The following is a 25,072-nucleotide window of genomic DNA, read 5'->3' on the forward strand; positions in this document are numbered from 1 at the left end:
AAAAAGGGTTTTGTAATAATTTTGTAACTTGATAATAAGTTTTTGCTGATTGAAACAGTGAGACAGCTTTGTTTCATTCGTAATGTATTAATGAAAAAAATTGTATGTTTAAATAATTATATCCTTTTTTACTACCTTGTATGAAGTAAAGGGAAGTATTGTGTTTGCGAAAAATTTTGGTTTTCAGATTTCAACAGACATATCCATTTTGACTAGTTTTGGTGTGACTTTGTATGTATGTATGTATCTTGCATTACTCAAAAATGATTAGCTGTAGGATGTTGAAAATTTGAATTTAGGAGTGTTGTAACATCGAGTTGTACACCTCCCATTTTGATTGCAATCGACTGAACCAAAAATGTCCAAAAAAAATCCAAAATCCAAAAAAAATTGGATTTTGGAGTTTTTCTTAACTAGTAATAAACCCTTATTGAGAGCTTTTCAACAATATATCTTAAATTGCAATTATTTTCATTGGTTCCAGAGTCACAGCCGAATGAAATTGTAATTAATGAAATATTTGTGGATCTTTGAATGGGAAGTAACATCGTTCGAATCAGTCTTCCATCTCCTCTTTTTTAATTTAAATATATTGTTAATCCGTGATTGTAAAAAAATTTTACGATGTATAATTTTCAATAATAATAAAAAAAATATCACAAGTTATTAATGAAATAAAATTTTAAGTACTTTTCATTTTAAAAAAGAAGTGCATATGTAATTTAATAGGCATACAAGGAAGTCATGTGATCCCCACATCAGATTTTTTAATATTAAATAAACATTTATGCAATATATATATATATATATAGGAAAAATAAAGTATTTTTTATCATTGATACCCAGGTACATCCCGAGGTATAACAAAGAGCTTGATGCTGTTCAATCATACCATGAACCAGAATATCATCGTGGTTATTATCGTGGCCGTGGTAGAGGTCGTTATCAATCAGTAGTTCGTAAGGCGATCGGCCGAATCGGGCCTCCTGGTGGAGGATCTGCAGAAGGGCCTCCTTCATATTACAACACTGACTCCTATACAGCAAACAGGTATTTTCTTATTAGTTTTATACCATCAATATTATTATTCTTATTATTATCACCATCATCACCATCATCATCATCATCATCATCATCACAAACACCACAAATATGGTGTGAAACGTCAATTGTATCATTAGTATTACTATTATTATTAATATGCAGTATTAATACTTTAAAAAGCTACAATTGCTATGCTTTTATTGTCATACATGATTTTAATTTCCTGGAAAATAAAATTTATTTTTCTATACCAATATATTTTTAATTTCATCATTTATGAGATAATTTTGTTTTAAAATAAAAAATTAGGACTTGCAGAAATTTATTTTACTTTCTTATAACAATCTTTTCCATTAATGACAATTTATTTTCCTGCATTGTTGATTCTACTTTTTATTGTAGCCAATTAAAAGCATAACAGTTGTAGTTGTCATTTTTCCTTGTGTTATACTGAAATATGATGCTTACCATACACTTAAATGAGCTCATGTACTACTCATGTTAAATAATGTTATTACTGATGTGTTTATTTTTGTATTTATTCTAGCCCAGGAATAAAAGAAAAATTAAATGTTTTTTTTATTAATTACAATAGTTCCTTTTTAGTCTGTTCTTTATGTAATCATTAAAACTTATGAACAGAAAACAAACTTAAAACTAAAATGCATGAATTATAACATTTCTATTTTATGTATAAAATTTCCTTTCATATGTAATTATGTGTAAATGTATGATAATTAAAATTTTTATTACATACAATTTTAAAAAGTAGTATTATATATTGTATATAAAAACATTTTAAAAGTTAATTTTTTATGTTAATAATTACTTGAATTTAATCTTAAGTTATTTTATTTGTACTTTTTTTTGTTTGTATAAATATACATTGTTTGTATATAAATACATTTTGTGGTTTAATCTTTTTCTTCTTCGTCAGATTGAGAAGTTAAAGATGTAGTACTTGCTCTGTATTTGAATCCATGAAGAAACTAATTCCATAATTTTAGATGACAATTATGAACTGACTGTTTTGCTGGACTCGACAAATTTGTTTTGAATCAGTTGACGTATTTAATTGGAAGTTGATTTTGCTATACGTCTCAAAACTTTACAGTTATTACACAATCAGTTCATTATTTCTTATATGGTTTTGTTTTGAAATTAAAAATGGTTAATTTTGTAAAATCTTACATAATTAGGCTTGTTCCATTAATGCAACATAATATAAAAATTACTTGATTAAATATGTTAATGCTGTTACTTTCTTCTTTTAAACAAATATCTGTTGTTGATGCTTTATATTCAGCATTTGATAATAGTTATATCTACTGAAATTTGATAATGAAAGTAATCGGATAGCTTATATTTTTCTCATTGTTAAAAATTGTTTGTCATTTAATCCTTGTAGTAAAATATGTTTCTTTGTATATTTCTTGTTCATGTATGGAGACAAGATATTTCTTTGCTACTGCAGTCTCTGTATAATACACATAACCCAAAGATATGCTTTTCTTTTGGATTTTCGTAATAAACTGATTATTTCAGCTCATGACAAATTCAGTTCAGTCCAGAACTAGCAGTGCAGCATATTGACTCAAGTCAGACCAGAATGCTACAATGTTCACTCCATTAACTGTATAAGGAGATAACAATTGGTAATTTTATGAACTAGTCAAGACAGATCATAGAGTAAATCAGAACAGTGACAAGATAATGGATTTGATTAAACAAAACCTTAATATCATTTATAAGGTCAGCTTTGTATTTATATTCTGAAAACTAGGTTGCTGTACTTATCGATCATAAGAAAAAAGCAGTAGACACAAACATACATACACACACATGGCATGTTAAGTTTCAAAACCATAAGGATTGTAGTTAGAAACTATGATTGTTGTTAGTTTTGTAGTTAGCAACTATGAATATTTTTCCTTACTCACATAAAGAAAGATACAGACCCTTTTTTCTTAATGATATTGCCACATTAAGTTGAAACTTGTACATGGGATATTGAAACTGTATTTTGTAGCATATGAAAAATGCCATATACCTAACCAGGATTTGAAACCAGAACCTCTGTATGAAAGGCTGAAACACTACCACTTTGCCATGGAGATCGGCAGACACTTTAGATAGATGTTTGATTCCTTAAATTATTTAATTGTAGTTTTAGACAGGAGTTTCTGCTATTTCAATTTTTTTGTTACATTATTACCTTTTTATGTGAATTGTTTCATTTCTTTCTATGTAAAAGATCAGTTAATGAAGGTTTTAGACACATCTCTCTAATTTTATTGTCATCACAGTCTGTTCTGTTCCTGGTCATTAGATTAACACAGTGCATTCGGAAAGTCACTGCAATAAAGTCACTGCTTTAGAATTGGGTGATGCATTCTTTTTTTTCTTTTTATTTATTTAGTATTAGGTTGTTTGCTCTGAGTTCATTAGATGTTGCTCAGTAATAAACCAAGACTGTAATAAACCAAGTAATAAACCAAGGTTGTTGAGTTGTGATTGAACATGCTTCATTTTATGTTTTATTTATCGGAATCAATAGTTATGAGAAATGTCATGGTTCTTTCGGTAGAGGAATGCATTTTTCTCATTGAACACATCTTTTGTGAAGGAGACAAGTATACTGATTTAATGAAGCACAAGTTTTCTGAAAAGTTTCCAAATACTTCTGTTCTTCACCACAATGCAGTTCAAACTCTTATCAAAAAATTTCAGGCAACAGGCTCTGTTAAAGACACTGGTCAAAGTGGAAGTCCACCTGAACTAAACAAAAAGAAGCTGCTTGGTATTTCGGGTGCTGTGGCGGAAAGTTCATCAAACTCGGTGCATAAGTTAGCACAGGAGCAAGATATCGGACTTGCTACTGCACATGAAGCTGTAAGAAAAAGAACTGAAACTTTCCCCCTATAAAGTAATATGTGTTCAAGAACCGAAACCTACATATCATGCCAAAAGACTAAATTACTGTCAATGGTTTAAATGTTTTATTGACCAAAATTCTGTAGGTATCCTCAAGATTACGTTTTTTTACAGAGAAGTGTGGTTTCATCTGGGAGGGATATTAATTCACAAAATACATGACTGTGGTTGACAACTAACCTCTGTGAATATCATGAACAATCTTTACATGTAGCAAAGATTGAAGTCTGGGTCAGTGCGAGTTAATTGTTCATTGTGAGTCCAATTTATTTTGTAAATACAGTTAGTAGTAATCGTTAGTGTGCTGTTTAACAAACTTCATTAGTCGGTTAACAGAAGTGAAAATCAATCACTTGGCAGTTCCAACAAGATGGCGCCACAGCTCACATGCTAAGAGGTCAATGAAATTTTTACAAAATGTCTGGTGAATGAATTATTTTTATGGGTTTTGTGGCCTGCATAATCGTCTGATCGGACTCCTCCAGATTATTTTCTGTGGGGAGTCAGCGAACAAGCTTGTATCACAATAGACCATGCATGAATGACAAACTAAAAACCGTAATAACAGCATACGTATGAGACATTCCAGTTCATCAGCTGATTGGTTAGAGTGTTTAAAAGCAAATTGAAACATAAGCAGTATTGTTGTATTGATGTTGGAGGAGGTTATTTTCAACACATTTTGTAAACTATCCAGTTATAATAATATCTGTTTCTATAAAATAACAAATTAAAAATACAAAGTAATTAAGTTTCATCATTATACTTCCTTAATTTCTGTACTCAGCAACTTTCCGAACGCACTGTATATTATTATAAGACTTATGCTCCAGCTGAAAGTTGTTTTAGGATTAAAGTATATTGTCATTTCCAGTGATCAAAGTCAAACATTTTATTAACAGAAGAGCTGAGTTTTCCTGTTTTTGTACTTTTCAGGTTTTGTGTACCCTTACCTTTGTTTCCATATTTATCTATCGGTTTGCCAAGGAAGTTTTCTTTTTCTTTCTGATCATACTGTTTAAAAGATTGTATAAAAAGTACTGGTTAACGGTTCTTCTCTCTTCTATGCTTTGCATTAAAAGAAAAAAGTAAATTTAAAAACTGCTTGTGCTGTTACCATCCAGGAATGTTAAAACATTCAGTGATGATTTCTTTTATATTTAAAAGAGTTCAGCGCCCTTAATTTTTTTTTTTTTTTTTTTTTTACAGAAATTTTCTGTACTATGTAATCATCCAAAAATATTGCATATATAATTTCTCCAGGTCATATTGAGTATTTTGCTATTAATTATTGTCCTTTTCTTGATGTGCAATTAGACTGATAAAGTTTGATCGTTTCACTACCGGGTCTAAAGCTGTTCTTTCTGAGCTCATTTCTCATGTCCATATCTGTTCTATTGTGGCTACCTCACTCTTGTCAATTAAATGGTGCTTTAGTTTTTTCTGGACTTCATTAAAATATATAGAGCTGTGTGAAAGTGCTGGTCATATATATTTTTTTCTGTTATATATACATGTCAAACAGAACTAGAACAAATATAGTAGCATAAATTATCAATGTAATGAAAGGTAAGTTAAAGCAGTATTTTTTCTCACTAAGATTTTAATAACGTTTCTCTTTGTTGATGTCATATTTATGACTGCTAAGATCTTGATTTGTTAATACTTTGGATTTTGATCCTATTTGTAAAAGCAGTTTTTTCCTTTATTTAATTTTTCATTTGGCCATTTGTCAAAATTAATGTATTTAAATTTTCCTGTCCTGTCAGTTTAATTTACTTAATTTTGGGAGTATTGGCTGAAGTGTAACGTTACTTGTTTTTAGCATTGTTTCAGTATAACAAAAAAAGGATAACATTATAGTACTTTTCATTATAGTTTGTATTTGTTTATGTAAAATATTTAAAAGAATGTATATTTTAGTAGATAATAAAGTAAACTTCAGAAAGAAGTGAATCTGCATAAATGTAAATTTAAGATGTGGAAATAGAATTTTTTTGTGCTAAAAGTTTTAGTAGAAATATCTAGGAACTGTTTGCTTGTGTGTTATGTTTTTATTTGGTCAATTTTATTATTTTTTAAATTATTTTTAATTTATTTTTATATTGATCATTATTTTTCTGGAATTCAGTAGCATGTGTTTTTCTAACTAAATGTATTTTTTACTTATCCTTTGTGGCTCAGGGAATATTTTATTCATTCATAAATATTATTTTAAACATTGACTTGCTAATTAAATTATTATTTTTTTATTTAATAATTATTATACTGTTGTATTTTAACAGCAGTATTTATTTTGTTTACATTTCGATTTCTTATTGTGTATGTGTTTAGATGTTGTATCAAGATGCTTGATGGAGTATGTGATATCAATACATTAATTAATATTTATCCTGAAAACTTAATAATTTTTGTTGAACATAATATTATTCTTTCTTGATTTATTTTGGGATTGGGACTGGCAGAAAATTTTATGTAGATTATATAACTTTTAAATTTTGGTTTTTATCTACATATCTAATTGTTTTTTTTTCTTTTTAAGATATAAAAATGTACACTGCAAAGTTTTACTTGATTTGTATGTTAAATATTATGTACTTATTTATTTGATACTTCTGTTTTTTCAACAACAAAATTGGTGACAAAAAAAAATTTAATTAAATGAGATTTATTTCTAATTAACTTTTTTTTTCCAAAGTACTGTAATGTTTTAGTTAATATTAGTTTACTATTATTCTTTTATTTCCTATTTTGTGGTGGTTCAGAGTATTTTTATGAAAATGTCAATAAATAATGCATGTATTATTTTGTATAAACTAGAGATATAGAGGTGTTGATTTTTTTATATCTCAAAATTAGTGAATAGTTGTATATGTGATTTATGTTTGTGATATTCTAGCTGTGATATAACATTATGATATTATTTACTTGTATTTGTTTTGTCTATTTCAAAACTTATTTAAATTAAGTACATACTTCTATAAATCTGTGAAAAATTATATTTATTATTTTAGTTAATGAAAGTAAAAAAGTAACAAGAGTTTTTTTTTTACATTAATTTATCTAAGTATTGATGTTAATTTGCAAACTACCCACAGGATTTAGCAGTAGACCATACTTAAAGGAAGCACATTTTGAATGAACATTATCCCTATTAAATATACTTAATTCATTTGGATGTTCTTACTGCAAATATTAAATTTGTTAGCATAATTAAGATATCACATCACATTTTATACTGTAAATGCAGTTAAGTTTTCAAAGAAGAATTTTAATTGGTATTTACTTCATCAAAAGTTTAAGTAATGACTGGATTTCATCACTTGTTAGAATAAATACAGATCATGTAATTGGGAAACAAATTAATGATTTAACATTATGTTTCATGGACTATTCAGATACTTTTTTCTAATGAAATGGATTTTCTTAATTGAAAATTAATTTTTCTCTTACTTTTTACGGAACGTCAAATTTATTGATTTATATTTGAAAACTCTGATAAGTACAGTGTTGTATAATATTCATTAGTATTTTGTTTTCCAGTTGGTGTCCTGTGTTTTGCTTTTGATCTTGTATCTGTGAGCATCAGTAAATGGGTTTTATTTAATTAATAATTAGGATTATAATCCTATGAAATAATTCAATGAATTCACTTTATCATTATAAAAACATATTGAATTATGTGCGTATAAAAACATATAGAATTATGTGCGTATGTGCTCCTAAATGACATTTTTTATTTAAAGAATATATAATAGTGCATATAGGTATATGAATGAATAATATAAATCTAAAAATGTGACAAAATAGGAATAGTTAGCAGGCCACAAATAAGCTCTGATGTGTGTGCACGTGTGCGCATATTGTGTGATTATTTAAATTTTAAGTTGTTATGGAAATTCCAAATTATTACTGGTTTTTAACTAGCACAGACTATTTAAATATAAACAGTCATTTTAAAATTTTTAACAAAGCAAAAATTACAATAAAATTAATAATTAAAAGAATTGTGTTTAAAATTTAAACTGAAACATAGTTTACTAATTTAAATATCAGTAATTTTGTGAATAGGACAGTTTAAATTTTTATAATATTGAGAGATTCATACTATTATGTCTGTTATCCTTATTTTATATTTTAAAACTTCTATATAAAAACATAATACACCACACGGTCATCGATTGTTTAAATACAAGGATTTTTTTATTTCCCTATTATTTATTTATTTCTTCCTTCTACACAAAAGACATAATTTTATTAATAATAAAAAATTGAAAATCAAAACTGAAGATGGATCTAAGGACCAAAAGATTCTCTCCAAGGATGTGTTACATAACTGTGTGTAGGTAATAATATATATGTATTAATTAATATGTTATAATGTTATATAACTTATAAGTACTAAAAGTGCTTAGCATTAATTCAGCATTGCTTTTATATTATTTCAACTTACGCAGGTAATTATCGATATTATAAACACATAATTTAATTAAAACTACATTTTTGTATTTTTAAAATGTCCACGTCAGTCTTGATTGAACAGAAATGAGTTAATGTTAAAAACTAAAACTGTCTGTTTTGTCCGTTTTAATTAGTTCAATTTTGCTAACGTAATCAAATTATTACCAATTTTTTCCTATTTGTTCACAATTTATTGTGTGCGTGCATTTTCATCTTTATGTGTTGATACACATAAAGCCAAGCCATAAATCTTTCAACTAGTATTACAAATTGTAAAAAGCAACATAGTAATTAATTAATCATGCTATACAGCATGTACTTAAAAAACATATTTGATTCCTTATATATGTTTGAAGTCTGCAGCTTTACGTAGAAAAAAAATATAGATAATCTCAATGAACCAAAAAATTAATAGATACTGTTTATTACTAAAATTCTTAGTGAACATTATTAAAGATAGCTGATTGTGGAGGCAAAAGTCATATTGGGGTTTGGTTTTTCTGATTCTTCCTCACTTTATTTCCAGTTAATTTATTTAATAAGTTAAAAAAAAAATTATTCCATTATTTGTTGTATAAAATTTTCTCTGTTATCAGTATATTACTCATAAATATATAAACATTAGTTAATCTAACTAACGTTTATATATTATTTAAATAAGCATTACAATATTTACATACATTTTATTTTCATTATTGATGATAAAATAGTTATCATCATTAATATGTTTAATATAAATAGTAGAATTACTTAATACTTTTTCAGTATGAATAAAATTTTATTTAGCAGATCACAAACTTTTAATACTCACAAACTTCTTAAATTGTATATTTTATGTTTCTGATTGCTTTCTTTATATTAAAATGGTAATCTGTACATTTTCATATTTACCTGCTACTTCCAATATATATGATATATATATATATACACACTATTCTGTATAAGATTGTTGCATTGTGTGTATGTTTAAAAATCATTTATTTCAAGGATGTTAATAAAGATTTTGCTGTATAAATATTGTAGGATGTTGTTTGATTTAACATTAGAAATATCTGTACAGTAAGTCCCCGCTATAACAGGACTAATTGAGGGAGGTCGTCATCCATTGTTGGGAAAGTCCGTTATATAAAATTTCAAGTACAATATTACAATGTGACTATGTTCAACGGTCTACACAATGCATATATTCACAGTTCATACCTTATTTTAATGCTGTACGTAACTAATAAATTTGAATTAATTTTTTTTTTATTGTACTTATATTACATAGTCCAAACCAAGATTAGAAGTTAAGACAAAAAATGTGTAATTTAAGAGAAGAAAATGAAAATACGTAAACGCAGAGAAAAACTAATTGTATTTTATTACACTTACAACTATACAATACAGTACACAATAATAATTTTAAAATATTGATTATGGTAAATTGAAAAAGAAATTTGATATGTACAATGTTGTGATTTAACCTATTGATGTGAAGTTGACTGAAATGGGGAGTAAAAATTTTCAATTCTTAATGTTTACATGACTGGGTTTTCTTCATTAAAATAATAATTTCTTTAAACCGTCCAAAATTTTTATAATATGACTGCACATCTTGTTCCTGCGATAAATTGATTCTGTTGTTGTGATCACGAACACTAGAAAGGCTGGGTTTTTTTTAAATCACCTCTTCTTTTTTTGGCCTCATCATCTTTCGAATCATTTTCAATCTGTGAAAGGACTTTCATAAATTATTTGTTCATCATTCATAATTCTGTACCCAGGATCAGTATCACCATCCAGTCATTCTTGCATGTCATTTTCAGTAATTTTTTCCTCCTTGTAAAACCCCTCAGAAATTACTTGCTTCACAAAAATATTTTTTAACATTTTCATTACTTAAGCCAATGTTTTTCTAAGCAAATTGAGATTCGTCTTTTTCAATGACAGCCTTACATCATAAAATTAAATATTGATGACTTCATCAAATACCCTTTTATAATGTTTATCTTCAATAAATAATCTTTCTCTTCAAGTACGAGAAGTACTTCATCAATACCTTGCATGGTATAACTTTTTGGTGTACCATAATCACATTCTGAACCTAAGGCTTTATTAAAGAGGTTGTGTTGGGTGGTAAAAATAAACATTCAATTTTGCCGTCATAACTAACCAATTTTTCTGGTACAGGATGTGCTGGAACATTATCTAAAGTGAAAACAGTCTTTACTTTATCAGCAGGTATTTTGAGAATGTGTTCTTGATGCTGTCTTACTACAGGAATGAATTTGTTAAAAAATCAAGTTTTCTAAAAGGGTAAGTCCACATCAAATCAACCAATGCATAAAACCTTAATGACATGAATTTGGTTGACTTTATGTGTATTTACACCTTCACACAAGATATTTTTAAATATTTATTTTCAGAATTTTTAGACCATCCTTTTTGACTTATTGACTTTACAAAATGTAAAAATTCTCAAAATTTACTGACCACCATATATTGAAATCTAAATTTACTTCAGAACCATGATAGCTACAGTAATGAGGATTGTGTCATTTTAAAGTCTATGAATAGCACTTTCATTTGATATATATCATGATACCGTTGTGGATGTTATCAAAATTTACTGTCTCAAAATTTTCTATTTTGAATTTTCAAATATACAGAATTTTTTAATTTTCTTAAAAAAATTATAGATTAAGATAGATGTTGTAGCTTCTCACTCCAAATTTCAAGGTGGTGTTATAATTGTATCTTAGAAAACTTAAATTGAAATATTTTCTTACCTATTGGTAAATAATGACTTTCTTCTTAACTAGCATACTGGATGATTTTATCATCTCCTCTGTTATTAGCTGGTATGTTCTTGTAGGTGTAATTGGATCCAGTTTGCAAAGAATGAAGTTTCCTTGCATGGTGAGAACATCTGGTTCCCGAGAATAAGAGAAACATTAGCTTGGTAATAATTTTTATTATGGAAATTATAGAAAAATGAATTTGTAGTATTTAATTTTTTAAATGAAGTAATTAAATATTTAATTACTTGGAATGATGGACTCATTCCAAATTGCAAAAACTCAAAATTTCTTCCATTTCTTTGCAAAACTCAAAATTGGAAATTTTGAGATGCAGTAAATTTTGAAAACATCCACAATGGTATCATGTTATACAAGGGATTTCTAAAGTAAAGACCGCTGGGAAATTCCTCTCTGTAAGATTGGTGAACCTCTGTCGTTCATGGCCATGTTAGTAATGTATACACTGCATTGTTGTCTGTAAGTTGTCGTGTTGTAGTATCTTTGATTATGTGTGAGTTATTACATTATAAAATGAATAGGAAAATCAATGTTGCTGCCAACTGTAAAATACGTGGTCATATGTTTTTTAAACTCTCAAAACTTTAAACCGCTGAAATTCATAGCCAGTTGGTTGTTCTGTACGGTGATAATGTAATGAATGAAAGAAACGTCCAAAAATGGTGGGAAAGGTTCACAAATAACAATAAGTTAATGTGCGTGACAAAGAACGTTCGGGGAGGCCCTCGATAATCACTAAGGACTTGTTTAAACACATTGATGATGAAATTAGAAAAGATCGTTGTTCAGCGATTTCGGACCTGGCCCTTTTTTCCCTGATGTTTCAAGAGCTGTTATTGATCGCATTGTTCATGGCCATTTAGGCTTCAGAAAGGTTTGTGGACGTTGGGTGCTGCACATTTTAACAGAACATTACAAAAAAATCCAAATGGGATCTGCTTTGGAATTTTTGGCGCTACATAGAAAAGGGTGATGAGTTCCTTAATTTAATTGTTACCAGCGATGAATCATAGATTTTGTATTACACGCCAGAGAGAAAACGGCAGTCAAGTGAATGGTGTCATCCTCAATCATCAACCAGACCAACTAAGGTCAAGCCATTTGTATGCAAACTAATGGCCACAGTGTTTTGGGATCAGTTTGACATACTACTGATTGATTTCATGCCACGTGGAGTGACTATAAATGCAGAAATGTATTGCGAAATTCTACGTAAGTTACAGCACACCATTCAAAATCAGCGACGAGGGTGGCTGACCAGCTGTTGTCATGCTGCACAATAATGCATGTCCACATGTTGCGGGTCCAACATGTGATTTACTGAGAACCTTTTGATGGGAAATTTACGATCACCCGTAGTATGGACTTAGTTCCTTCTCATTACCATTTGTTTAGGAAATTGAAATAATTTTTGAGTGGTAAGTAATTTGCAGGTGATTTTGCTCTTAAAAATGCTGTTAATCAGTGGCTAAATGGAGTGGTGGGAGAAGAATACGATGAGGATATATTGAAGATGGTATATCGCTACTATAAATGTCCTAATTCATGTGGCGATTATATAGAAAAGTAGTATAAGGTATGTGGTTTAAGAAAAATAAAAAGTATTTATAAAGTTTTCAGAATAAATTTTTTTACAATGAAACTGTCTTTACTTTAGAGATAACCTCTGTATATCAAATGAAAGCCCTATTCTTAAGCTTTAAAATGACAAACGTCTCAGGCATGTACCTTTTAAAATTTTAAAATTACTAACATTTAAGTATGTGGTGGCGGCAAGCAAATTATGAAGTTTTTTTGGCACTTGAAAAAATTTATATCATAAAAAGGGATGGCTGAAATTAAACAATGTATGTATAAGTATCTCAGTTTTTTTTAACTAAAGAACATTTCCATTTGTGGGTTACACATTCATTTTCTTGCTTTTGATGGTGACAATTTAGCTGGATTTTCTTCCATTTTAATAACTTTTTTAACTTATTTTAAGCAGGTTTACAAAATCACTAACGCAAGCTACACAATCACTGAATTTATAACTTAAAGAGTGCTCATTTGATTACTAGTTTCATTTCTGTTGGTTGAAGAAGCGATTGTTGGTTTTGTAATCATATATAAAGAAGTGGAGATTACTTATTTTGCAGTGAACACCAATTTTTAGAAGCAAATTATTAGGATTTTAATGGTTCTGACGCAAACGCTATTAACTATCTAGCAGATATAGTCCTAAGCTCTGTGTAGATCAAAAAACGTTCTAATTCACAAAAGATGGAGATTGCTGATTTTGCAATGATAATAATACCCCCTCATGTATAAGTACAGCTGGAGTTATGCTTGCAATGGTGTTTGTGATAGTTCTTTGAGGTGATTAATGTTTTGGTTTTTTCTTGATACACCATGGGCTCCAAATGCTCTCAAAGATAAAAATAAAGTGGGGTGCTGGGAACCTGGAGGCCACTCAGCAGGACCATGCCGAACTATACAAGCATCCAGAAATAACTGATCTAACCATTAAAATATGTGAATACCAAAATGAGATGGAGCTCCATCTTGCTGAAAGTAAACATTTAGCAGGGATGGAAAAGTATGGTCCAATGATTCTGTCACCCCGTATCGCAGCCCGCACAATCACTTTAGCAGCACTTTGAATCCTCAATAGACTCATCTGGTGAAGGTTACAGTAGGTTGAAGGTGAAGGTGAAGGTTTCAGTAAATAAGATCTTGGTTGAAATGTTGGCATCCTTGTTAAATTTGCTTAATACCCATTTACAGAATTCTATTATCTATTTGGGTCGTCTTCACTCATATACTGTACCTTATGCAATTTGTATGAATTCCATTTGTTTGTTATCAAAATGCAGCTTATACTCAATCTGCTAACACCTGTTTTTGCAAACAATTTTTATTTTTGTAGTTCTTTTTGTAAGCGTGAGAGTATCTGTTGTTGAGAGTAACTGTTGTGCCGTCATTGCTGGCTATACATCTTTGACCACATCTCAGTTGATCTGTAACACGTCCAGCTTTTAGAACCTTCTAAAAAGTTTTGCCATAGTGTCTTCTGTGATGTATGTTCCATGTTTTTTTAAAATTTGATTGCAATCTTCCAGCTGCTTCCTGAATTGGTCCTTGCTGTGGTTTCAGTTTATTGCTCTTTATTCAAATGATCTTTATCCAATTTTTAAGATATCTGAAGTATAAGAAAGTAAAATGTTAAATAAAAATGGTTTTCATAAAAAAATGTTTATATTTCCTATGTATAGAAACTTATGGGATACTTGAATATGTATTTTAAACATTTTTTATTATCCATATACATAAATGTGTATAAGATAACATTTTAATTGCTCTACTTATTTGAATTATTTACTCTTCTTCAAGTCTGTTTGTATGGGTTGTAGTGATACAATATTTTATAAAATCTTGGAATAATGTTATACTTTTTAACCCTGTGAGTGGCTACAGTATTTATTCAAATGCCAATCCTTTTTTGGCATTTTAGGCCCTTTTTGAAAATTCCATAAAAATCTCTTGAAAATCTTAGCTACATCATATTACGTACTGTTTTGTTCAGAAAACTTGGAACTTTTTAGCTGTATTGTTGACATGTTCATTTGAGAAAATAATCTAATGAATAAATAAATTTTCTTACCTTATTTTTTTTTATTTGGAAATTACACATCTAGATCAGTGTTTCTCAACCTAAAAAAAGGTTGAAAAAGGTATAAAAAAAATATAGTAGACCGGTAAAATTTATAGAAAAATATATAGACCCGGCAGATCCACAGCTTAGATTTTTTGACGAGCAAAAAAAAAATACTATCATTTTTATTTTATTAGTAATTAAATTTACATATTCATAATATTAATTAATATCATCTCTATTTATAAACAACAAAGTGATATGTAAATGAAATCAGAGAATAAATAAAAAATTATTTTAGGTTTTATTTAAAAATAGGAACTACAAACTAATTGTAAATAATGAAAGTGAAAAATTTATTGTTGCTCATTTTGCACAATTGTTTCAATTTTGGGTTGTAAATTACTTAACCTAATCTATTTATAAATAATTTCTTGATTTGGTTTTAATAAGTGTCATAGCTCTGAGAATCCAGCTTCACACAAATATGTTGTTGCAAAGCGAAGTAGCATTTTTTCATGGCTCTGTGTAAATTTGGATATTCATTTTTTATTGCAATCCAAATTTAATTAAATTCATAGTAGAAACTGTGTTTTTTAATATTATGTTTGCACTCAGTTTCAAGAGACATTCTTGGTCTTCGTTTCTTAAATTTATATTGCAGTTATTCTCAATGAAAAGATTAGTTATCCGTAAATTCATCTCCTGCAAGTTTATGTTTACAGGAAAATATTTTTCAAATCTATCATATAATGACTGTAAATGTTGACTTACTACACTCAGATATTAATTCCTTTTTTTTAGTAATAAAATCGTAATAAGAAATACATCAGTATTATTTTCTTTAAAATTTAATTTTTTTAAATGCATCAATTTTTTAAAATAAATTAAATTAGTTGTCATACTTCCCTGCAAACTTAAATTTAAGTCGTTTATGTAAGAAAATATGTCACTTAAATATGCCAGTTTTGCAATCCAATACGTATTGGAAAAACATTTTGATAATGGTGATTGTTTTTTTACCAAAAATATCTCCACTTCAGTCCTTAATTCTTAAAGTTTTGTAAGCACTTTTGCTTGCGGGAGCCATCTTACTTATGCATGAAGTAAAAGATGTTGGTGTTTTGCTCCAAACTCTTGATAAAGAATGGCAAATAATCAAGAGTTAAAATCGCTTTTCTTTACAAAATTAACAATTTTTGTCGATTCCTGGAGAACACTTGTTTCATTCAGGTGACATATTTCTGCCTGTTAAGTGCTGGCGATGTATTGTGCAATGTGTTAGTAATATGTCAAGAGAAATGATTTCTTGAATCCTGGGGTATTCAATTTTAATTCAGCAAATTATCAGTGCATCACTATTTATGATTTTGATATTTTGTTATAACTACCCACCTTGTAGTGACCAAAAAATACTTTTCTTTTATTTAAAAAAAAATTTTTCTTGAGTAATAGATTATTTTCTAACTTGCCAACAAGTAAAAACACCCATTTTCATCACTTTTTCCATGACCTGTAGCATTCTTAATTTACATCTTACAGACTGTAAAAAAGGGCTTTTTGGAAAGAGTAAAGATAGAACTTCATCTTAGCATACTCAAAATTCACTTTTACATTACCAAATCTTGTAATGTTAATTGAAGTTATGTTTACAAATTATTTTTTTCAAATTTTGGGCCCAAAATTAATAATGAAGAGTGTAAGGTAACAGGCCTGTTTTTTACCTTTTAACTCTTAGGTACTAGTAGTACTTACAAAAAAATTGGATTGTTACTGAATATCCTTCATTAAAAAAAATGGCCCCAATTCATAAGATTTTGAAAAGTCTCATTTTTGGGGCCCAAAACCACATATGGGACAGATGCATTGGAAGAATTTTCTGTATTTGGTCAAAAGCAATATACAAAATGTTTTTTTGTTCAATTCTAAATATATTGGCCAAATTATGCTGATAGTGTTATAAGGTGACTTACATTTACCGTCTTCATCAACTGAGGTGCTTGCAATTGCAGTATATCTATACGTAACAGTTTTTTGTTTTTTTTCGGTCGTTACATTTATAAGCAAAAATGTCATAGAGCAAATTAAATTAGTATGTAAATTTCCCTTATCCTGGCCATAGAATTACCAGCATGAAGATTGTTTTCACGTCCATGGAGTCTATCTGAAAGAGTTTGCAAATCTTCTTCATATGAGTTACTGGAACCATATAAATCATTGTAAATGCTTGCTCTTTTAAATCTCAGACAGTAGTTCTTGAGAAACATCCATGTCTATAGAAACTTCTGGTTGTTTATTTTGGATAGTCCTTGCAAAAGCCTCTAATTTTACTGTCTTCAAAAATCGCTCATGTTGATACAATGATATCGGTACGTCTGATGCTTTCTGCCACATTATTTTAGTCTCATTCATGATTCCAGGTATGGTATCCAATTTTTCATCTGAGTTCTTTACAGCCATAATTTCATTGATAACTTTTTGAACTAAATCCATTGACTTTTCAAATCAATTAATAAAATCTGCAGCTGTTTGGACATATTTTCCTTTTAAAATGTAATCATCAAGCTCTATTCTTTAGTAAGCCACCTACACCATCTATGGCCCTTTATTACTATGTCCAGGCACTGTAAGTCCAAGTTGTGAATGTAATTTGTGGAAAGTGGTCCATCAGAGTTTTTATCCATAAGTAAATTTGTGCAGTTTCGATACTGTTAGGTAGTACCATCTGAAAACATATGAAGAGTTTGGACACATTTTCTTGTACTTATAAGTTTCTGTAGAATAGGCTTTAAGTGATCCCAAACAGTATACGCCTGATGGTCAATATTATTGCTCATAGTTACCGACGTCCCATTCTGTATCAAATATTATTTTTAGAGTAAAAGATGCCTTTGTGGATGGTAAGTTGGTCTTTAGATGCTCCAAAGTGTGTAGACGACTATTTCTTTTGCATATGTAGTAATATAATTTTCAGCAAAATCTGTTTGTACCATATTCTGTATCTCATCTAAAGCATCTTGAACTTCTCGTTTTGCCTTAAAGTTTTCGTTTATGCAATAAACATATTATCATGTATGGATTTTCAGCTACGGATTTTTGCAGATCTTTCATTAATGTTGTAACAGTGACTTTTTTAGTTATCTTCACAACTTTCTTCTATTTTTTTTAGTATTCTGTCTTCTTTTGTCACTTGCCACTGATAATAATCTACTGTATCTTCATTGCTGTTGGGTTCCAATTCAAATTTTCTGCAAGTCAAACATTTACTAAACATACAATTGTACAAGGCACCGTCATAGATGTATGCTTGAATCATTGTTGATGTATTGTATTCTAGTTCACCCAGTCTGTTCAGTTTGAACTGAAAATTCTCATGTTTTATGCACAAGTGTCACTATCTTTTCGTACAGCCCAATATGGCTTATTGGGTTGGGCACAATCCAATATGGCTTTTCTCTTAGAAGAGTAGCATAGGACAATTTTATTGCTGTTTCAGTGACACATTTAATTTTGTAAATTTTTTAAACTATCTAAAAGCAAATACTTTTGTTTTTCTCCTTTGGTCCAGTCTTTTTTACCAGAATACATTCTACTAATATAATTTTTTTCAAAAAAAGGACTGAACTTTCACTGATCAGGAATGTTGGAGGCTTTCTGTTAGAAACTAAAATATTTCTGTTGTCCGTGTCCTTCGGCAAAAAATTTGGGGCTGCTTAATTAAAGTGATATTATTATATTCGACTGCCATTCACACACTTCTGAAATAACTCCTCTCTTTAGACTTTTTCACTAACTTGTCAGAGTTCTGTTTTTAGCTAAGATACTAAAACCTCACCAAACAATAACTACTTTTTTACTTAAGGAGTAACAAAGCAGTCTTTTTATTAACTCATTAACCTTTTTATTAGGCAAATGAATATTTTTCTTCGCTTCTCTCTCTGCATACCATTTATTTCTCGCAAGTTTTTTTTTCACAGACTACATTTCGTTGCATATTGCTGATTTGAGCTTTTTTATAGTTCCGTATGCCCTTATTTATTTTCACAGTTTTTCTTCCTAAACTTCTTCATGATGCATCAGAACCAGGATTATTTTTGCTTTCATTGTTAGTTTCTGGAGGGCTGTTTATTTATTTCACCAGTCAATATACATCAGTTCACCTACACAGGTAATAGTGATTACCTGTTTGCTGGACTGGAACTTGCATACTAAAACAAAATGAACTTAATAAATAAACACAACAGATATACATCTTATAAATATTTCCAAAATTAAAAGAAATCGAAAAATTCAACTAGGGCACTCTAACAAATTAAGCACCCTATTGAGTATTTTAACAAAATATAAAACTTATGTATTCACTCTAATCCATTCCTTAAGTTTTCTGCTTCTGTTATGCTTATTTCCTTCTAATTTTTTGAGATCATTTGGCAGTAGATTAAATAGTTTTATAGCTTTGATATAACTGCTTTTGAAGCTAATAGTCTTATTTATTCTTGATATTGGAATATATTTATTTCTTGTACTATTGGAATTGATGAATTTATTTTGTAATTCAATGTAGTTGTAATTTAATGATTGGTAAGAAAACATCTGTTCAGTATTCATAGGTAATTTCTCACTAAAAGTATTTTTACTTATTATTCTCAATATTCTTTTCTGGATGGACTGTATTAAGTTTGTGCACGTTTTGTGAGCACCATCCCATACAATAATTTCGTAATTAATTAAGCTGTGGAAAATGGCATAATATATCATTCTTAACGTTTTTGTGTTCATGATTTTCGATAGCTTATAAAATATAAATATACGTATTTCTTCTTTTTGATTATGTTCTCAACATATTTATCCCATTTCAGGTTAAAATCAATAATCATTTCTAAATATTTACTTTATTCAACTCTTTTCAGATTAACAACTTTCATTTGTACGTTCATTTCCTTGGTTACACTATCACTGTAGGTTCCAAAGGTCATAAATACCTCTTGTCTATTTTTAGAGATAACTTATTCAGGGATAGCCAGTTTGAAAAAGCATTCATTTTTCTTCCAACCTCAATCCAAATTGCCAGTTGCGGTTATAGCTACATCATCTGCATACGACAAAACCGCACTTTCAGACATATAAATAATGAGAATATCATTGATATACAATACAAATAATTGGAGTCCTAATATTGTACCTTCTGGAACTCCTATTGATATCTTCCTGCAATCACTTTTGCCTACTCCAACTCTAACATTCTGTTGCCTGTTATTTAAATAACTTTCCATAAATTTCAAAGTTTTCCCCTGATACCATATCTATGAAGCTTATCTAATAAAATGTGGTGGTCTATAGTGTCAAATTCTTTAGCTAGGTCCAAATATATAACGGCTGTTGGATTAATTTTATCCAATTCTTATATAGTTTATTAGTTAAGTAGCTGATAGCATCATTATTCTTTATAAAACTATATTGATTATTTGCTAGTATTTTACATTCAGATGCAAAGTTGTAAATCCTTTTATTAATTATTTTCTCAAATATTTTTCCCAGATTCGAAATTAGAGATATAGGTCTGGTCTATTCATATTACATTTAGGACCTGCCTGTGGGATCTGTATAATTTCAGCTCTCTAGAGCGTCAAACCGTATATCCTTCTGTATACACTGATTAAATACATGAGCTAAAGGTTCAGCTGTATAACAAGCTTTTTTTTTTAATTGATTTTGTATTAATATTATCTACTCCTCCATTTTTTTAATTTCAGATCTTTAATGATTTGTTGTATTTTTATCTCATCAGTACATTTAATAAGTATAGTTTTTTCATTTGTAGGCGGTAGTTTTATTTCATATTCAACGGCTGTAAAAATCTTTTTTCTTAAATTATCTCGTATTCCACAAAGATATGTATTCATAATATTCACAATTTCCTGAGGATTTTTAGTTTTGTTCTTGCTATAATCATAAATGTAATTTATTCCATTATTTTTATTTACCATATTTCCAAGTTTTGAGTATATAAATTCCTAATATTATCGCTATTTTTTTCCCCCACTAATTTACTATCAAAATTCATTTTAGTCGTTTCTATAACTTTACTTAAGGTTTTATCACAGTTTTTGTATTCAGTTTTCAATCTTTTGTGGGCTCTAATTTCGTTATCTTATATAGCAACTCTTTTCTAATACAGGAGTTGATTATTCCTATAGTAATCCAATCCTTTCTAGGTATTTTATTTGTCTTTTCTAACTTGACTGATATATTTGGTATCAATACATCTCCTTGTTGCCATTATGAGACTATCAGTTGCTTCATTTGGATCTTGTATCGAGTTTATGCTATTCCAATTAACTGTTTCAGCATAATTTTTGAGTTTGCCATAATTTAAATTCTATCTTATTCCAGTTGTTATTTTTGTTTCTAATTTATTCAAAGATGTGAATAACAGGTAATGAATGGTCTGTCATCGAGCTTTCAAGTTTTAATGTCCTCAAGATTAATGGTGCGATTTTGATGAACATATTGTCAGTGCATGATCCATTGTTTTCATTATCGGATGGTCTTGTTACCTCATGAAAACTGGGTATATATATATTCTAGCAAATCAATATTATAGTCTCCAATAGTTGTATGATTTTTGAGGTTTTCCTTTTAATAATTTTTTTATATTAATGATAAATTGAAGTTTAGGGATGTCATGTGATCTATATATTGCCGATATCACAAAGTTGCTCAACTCATTAATTTTCACACTTGTATTTAGAACTTTAAGTCTGTCTATTTCTATAATTTCAGTATTTTCCATTAGATTTTATCTCATGTATATAATAATACCATCCGATTTGTTAATCCTACTATTATTGTATATTCTATACCCTGTCAAACAAAAACATGCAAAATTTTCAAGATTCCAAGTTTCAATACAAATAATGCTGTAAGGTATAGTTGATAAACTTTCAACAAAAGTTTCAAACCTTTCATGATTGGCATTTAAGCTTCTTATGTTTAGGTATAATATTAATCTATTATCATCTTACATATTTTTGTTTAGAGTTTCAAGATTACAATATGTTGTTTCTCTCACAAGATTGTCGTGTTGTATACTTTCAATAACATCTATCTAATTCACCTTCATTAGTTGCTATCTTTTCCGCTGACCACTGCATATTTATGCAGATGGGCAATTCTGTTGCTTATATAAAGTGCACAAGGGACTTTTGATGTAGTCTAGTTATTGATGTAGTAGGTGTCATTCATTGAGTTACCCTTGGTCAATGTGCCTGTATATTTGTATTGTTCTATGTCAATAATTCAGGTGTCACAGAATAATCAGTCATCTCAATTAACCTTTTTGCTCTGTTCTTATATATTTTACAAGTGTTCAAATCCATGACAGAATAATTAATGTTATAATTAGATTTATATTTATTATTTTTATAAATACAATTTGGACTCCTTCTTGACTTGAGCACATGTTGGTTTCATGTTTATCAGAACAATTTAGGCATATAACTTCATTTCTACATTTCTTTCCACTATGCCCAAATCTACCACACTTGAAGCATGGTCTAACATTTATCATATGGTAAATTCTACAATTTTTATTTCCTACAAAAATTCAATTGTTGCTTTCTCAACTGTATCCGTTCCACTATTTTGATTGGTGTTCATGTGAAAAACTTGGCCTTCAGTGTTAAAATTGCTGAAATTCCAGTTATTTATATCTTTTTTACTGTCCATTTTTTATAATTATCTATTCCAACTATTTTTATTTTGGGTTTTAGTCATCACTTGAATTGTAAAAGCACAAGGTAATTTTTTTTGTAGAATTTTTTCGGTTGTAAATACACTTTTTTCATTCATACAATTGATAACCATTTCATTGTCATTCTTCATGTAGAATTGTTTAGTTTGAATAGATTTATCTTTTATAATGTATTGCGTTACTTTATCTTTTATGTCAGTATGACCATCCTTGTTTATGCTCTTTATTATTATTATTCTCAGTACTCTTTTTGTTTGAGGTTTAATTTTGTTAGTTATTTCTGCAAAAGTTGGTTTACTTCTTCACTTCTTTTTATCTTATTCAATTCCATTAACAGTGCATTTTTAATGATTAATTCCTTGTTTAGTTGTTTTAGTAATATGTTTTCTTTTTTCATGATTTCATATTCTGCATCTTTATCTACTGTGTTACTATGCGTGTCTCAAGATTCTTTTTGTAGTTCTTTAAGCATTTGTGCCCTGATATCTTCTTGCTTTTGACTTTTAATCTCGGCTATTATTATTATTATTGCAAAGTTACTTAGTGACTTATCATCTTACTTTGAGGTTAGATTATGCACTGGACAAATTACTAGTGTATCACTTATATATTTGGTTTCTCGTATTTCATAAAATCACTTTGTTGAAATAGTCCTTCACATAATAAACACACTACTACTGCAACTTTTTTTTTCAGATAGCATTTAAAAAATTTGTCCCACTGCTTGTCAGGAAGTTGCAGTTCCCCCCCCCCCCCCCCCCCCTACGCCTGACACATCACAAATTTTCACATTTAAATAAAATAAAAAGTAACAGACAGATTAAAACAAACATTACATCCATGCATTTCTCTCTCTTAACACTAAAAGTTAAACATAAAATCGCACATTATACCGCTTAAACTGGCCAATATCGCAAAACACTAAACAAATGTGGCTTACATACTGTACTCATTCAAAAAAAAAATTTAATTTATTACATTTACTTACATCTTTACAACATAACTATTCGATAAATTAACTTTAAAATGCTATATAAAATTTACAAATGTACATTTCTACCAAAGTAAATCAAAGCTATTTTAAAAGATAATGTACAAAAAACTGAATAAATAGGCTTTTCAGTGTAGAAGTTTACTATTGCTGTTACTGAATTTAAAAGCTGTTCAATAAAAGAAGGTAAACCAAGATAAAAAAAATTCAAAACAACTTACATACATGGAGATAAACAGCTTATCAACTAATTTTTTATTGCTGGCAAATTTTTGCTAGCCATCTTTTTTTCTTTCTATATTTCTGTGTATTTTTATCTAGAAATTTGTATTTCCTCGCATTAGCCTTTTCACGTCTTAGATAGGCTGAACTATTTTTGTTTATCTACTTTTTATTTTTATTTTCCTCCATCTTGTCACTGAAAACTAACACAAAATTGAAGTAAAATAATGAAATCAAACATTTTTCATACTTGCAAAGATCAAACTTCATTCTGACCACGAATTAATCATTCTGGGAAAGTCTGTCATACTCGGTAAACATTCCTGAAATGATGATTTGACATAATGTTCTTTATATTGGAATGATGCAATCTTGGATTCTGGATTCTGGATTTCAAGGTTATCAATTAAGAGCCAAAATGTTTTTAAGAAAAACTCAAAAATACATACATGATGTTATTGGTTAATAGATGCAAAATGGTGTTTTCGTCGTAATGATATGCAATTAAAGTACGCTACACAGATGACAAATTTAAAAGTACTTACCAAACATTATTGAATGGAGAAATCACAAAAACACTGACTTTTGTTGACAAAACTTCACATGACTGCTCACTAGCACCATCTAGTGCAACTATTTTGCAACATTTGGCTAAACTCTGGGCACGTTCATGAAATGATTTTTCAACTGTGTTACAACATTTGAAAACGCAAAAAAATTACAATTTTAATAATTCGAGCATTATTACCATTAAGTAATAAAAATACATATTAACATCTAGAGAGCACTGCTAAAAAAATTGCATGTTGCATTTTATATCATTTTAAACTTACTTGAATCATAAAATATTGTTTGTAGTTGTGTTCCCGAAATGACTTTTTAAGTATACTTTAAGTTAAAAATATATAATTAACTAATTAAAGTGTTTAAAATACTTACTATACTAATAGTTACAAACAAAATTTATGATTTGAAGGACACTTAGTAAAATTTAAATGTAATTTCAGCATTAAAATCTTAAGCCGAAGTGAATTCTTCACCTTTCTGATTTTGATCTATATTCATGATTTAAGATCCATGTTCTATTATTTAAATATCCTTATCTGTTTCATTTACGTAGCCTTCTAATATTACACCTTCATTTTGCAATTTTACATTCTGTAATAGGCATTGATGGACGGTAGACGTTGGGTTTTCTGATAATTGCATTTTTCTAAATATGCCTTTATTTA

At 28.8% G+C, this 25,072-nt stretch overlaps 1 protein-coding gene across 7 annotated transcripts in view; it reads left to right on the plus strand.

The window, feature by feature from the left end:
• The window catches only part of LOC142329723 (uncharacterized), a 187,535-nt gene that overhangs the window by 108,081 nt on the left and 54,382 nt on the right, over positions 1-25,072 (plus strand). For all 7 annotated transcript variants that reach the window (XM_075374451.1, XM_075374458.1, XM_075374453.1 and 4 more), the window contains one exon: positions 847-1,050. In XM_075374451.1, the coding sequence (XP_075230566.1) occupies positions 847-1,050 (204 nt within the window). The remainder of the gene's footprint in view (positions 1-846; positions 1,051-25,072) is intronic.

The sequence above is a fragment of the Lycorma delicatula genome, chromosome 9 (genome assembly GCF_047948215.1).
Source record: "Lycorma delicatula isolate Av1 chromosome 9, ASM4794821v1, whole genome shotgun sequence".
Taxonomy (NCBI): domain Eukaryota; kingdom Metazoa; phylum Arthropoda; class Insecta; order Hemiptera; family Fulgoridae; genus Lycorma; species Lycorma delicatula.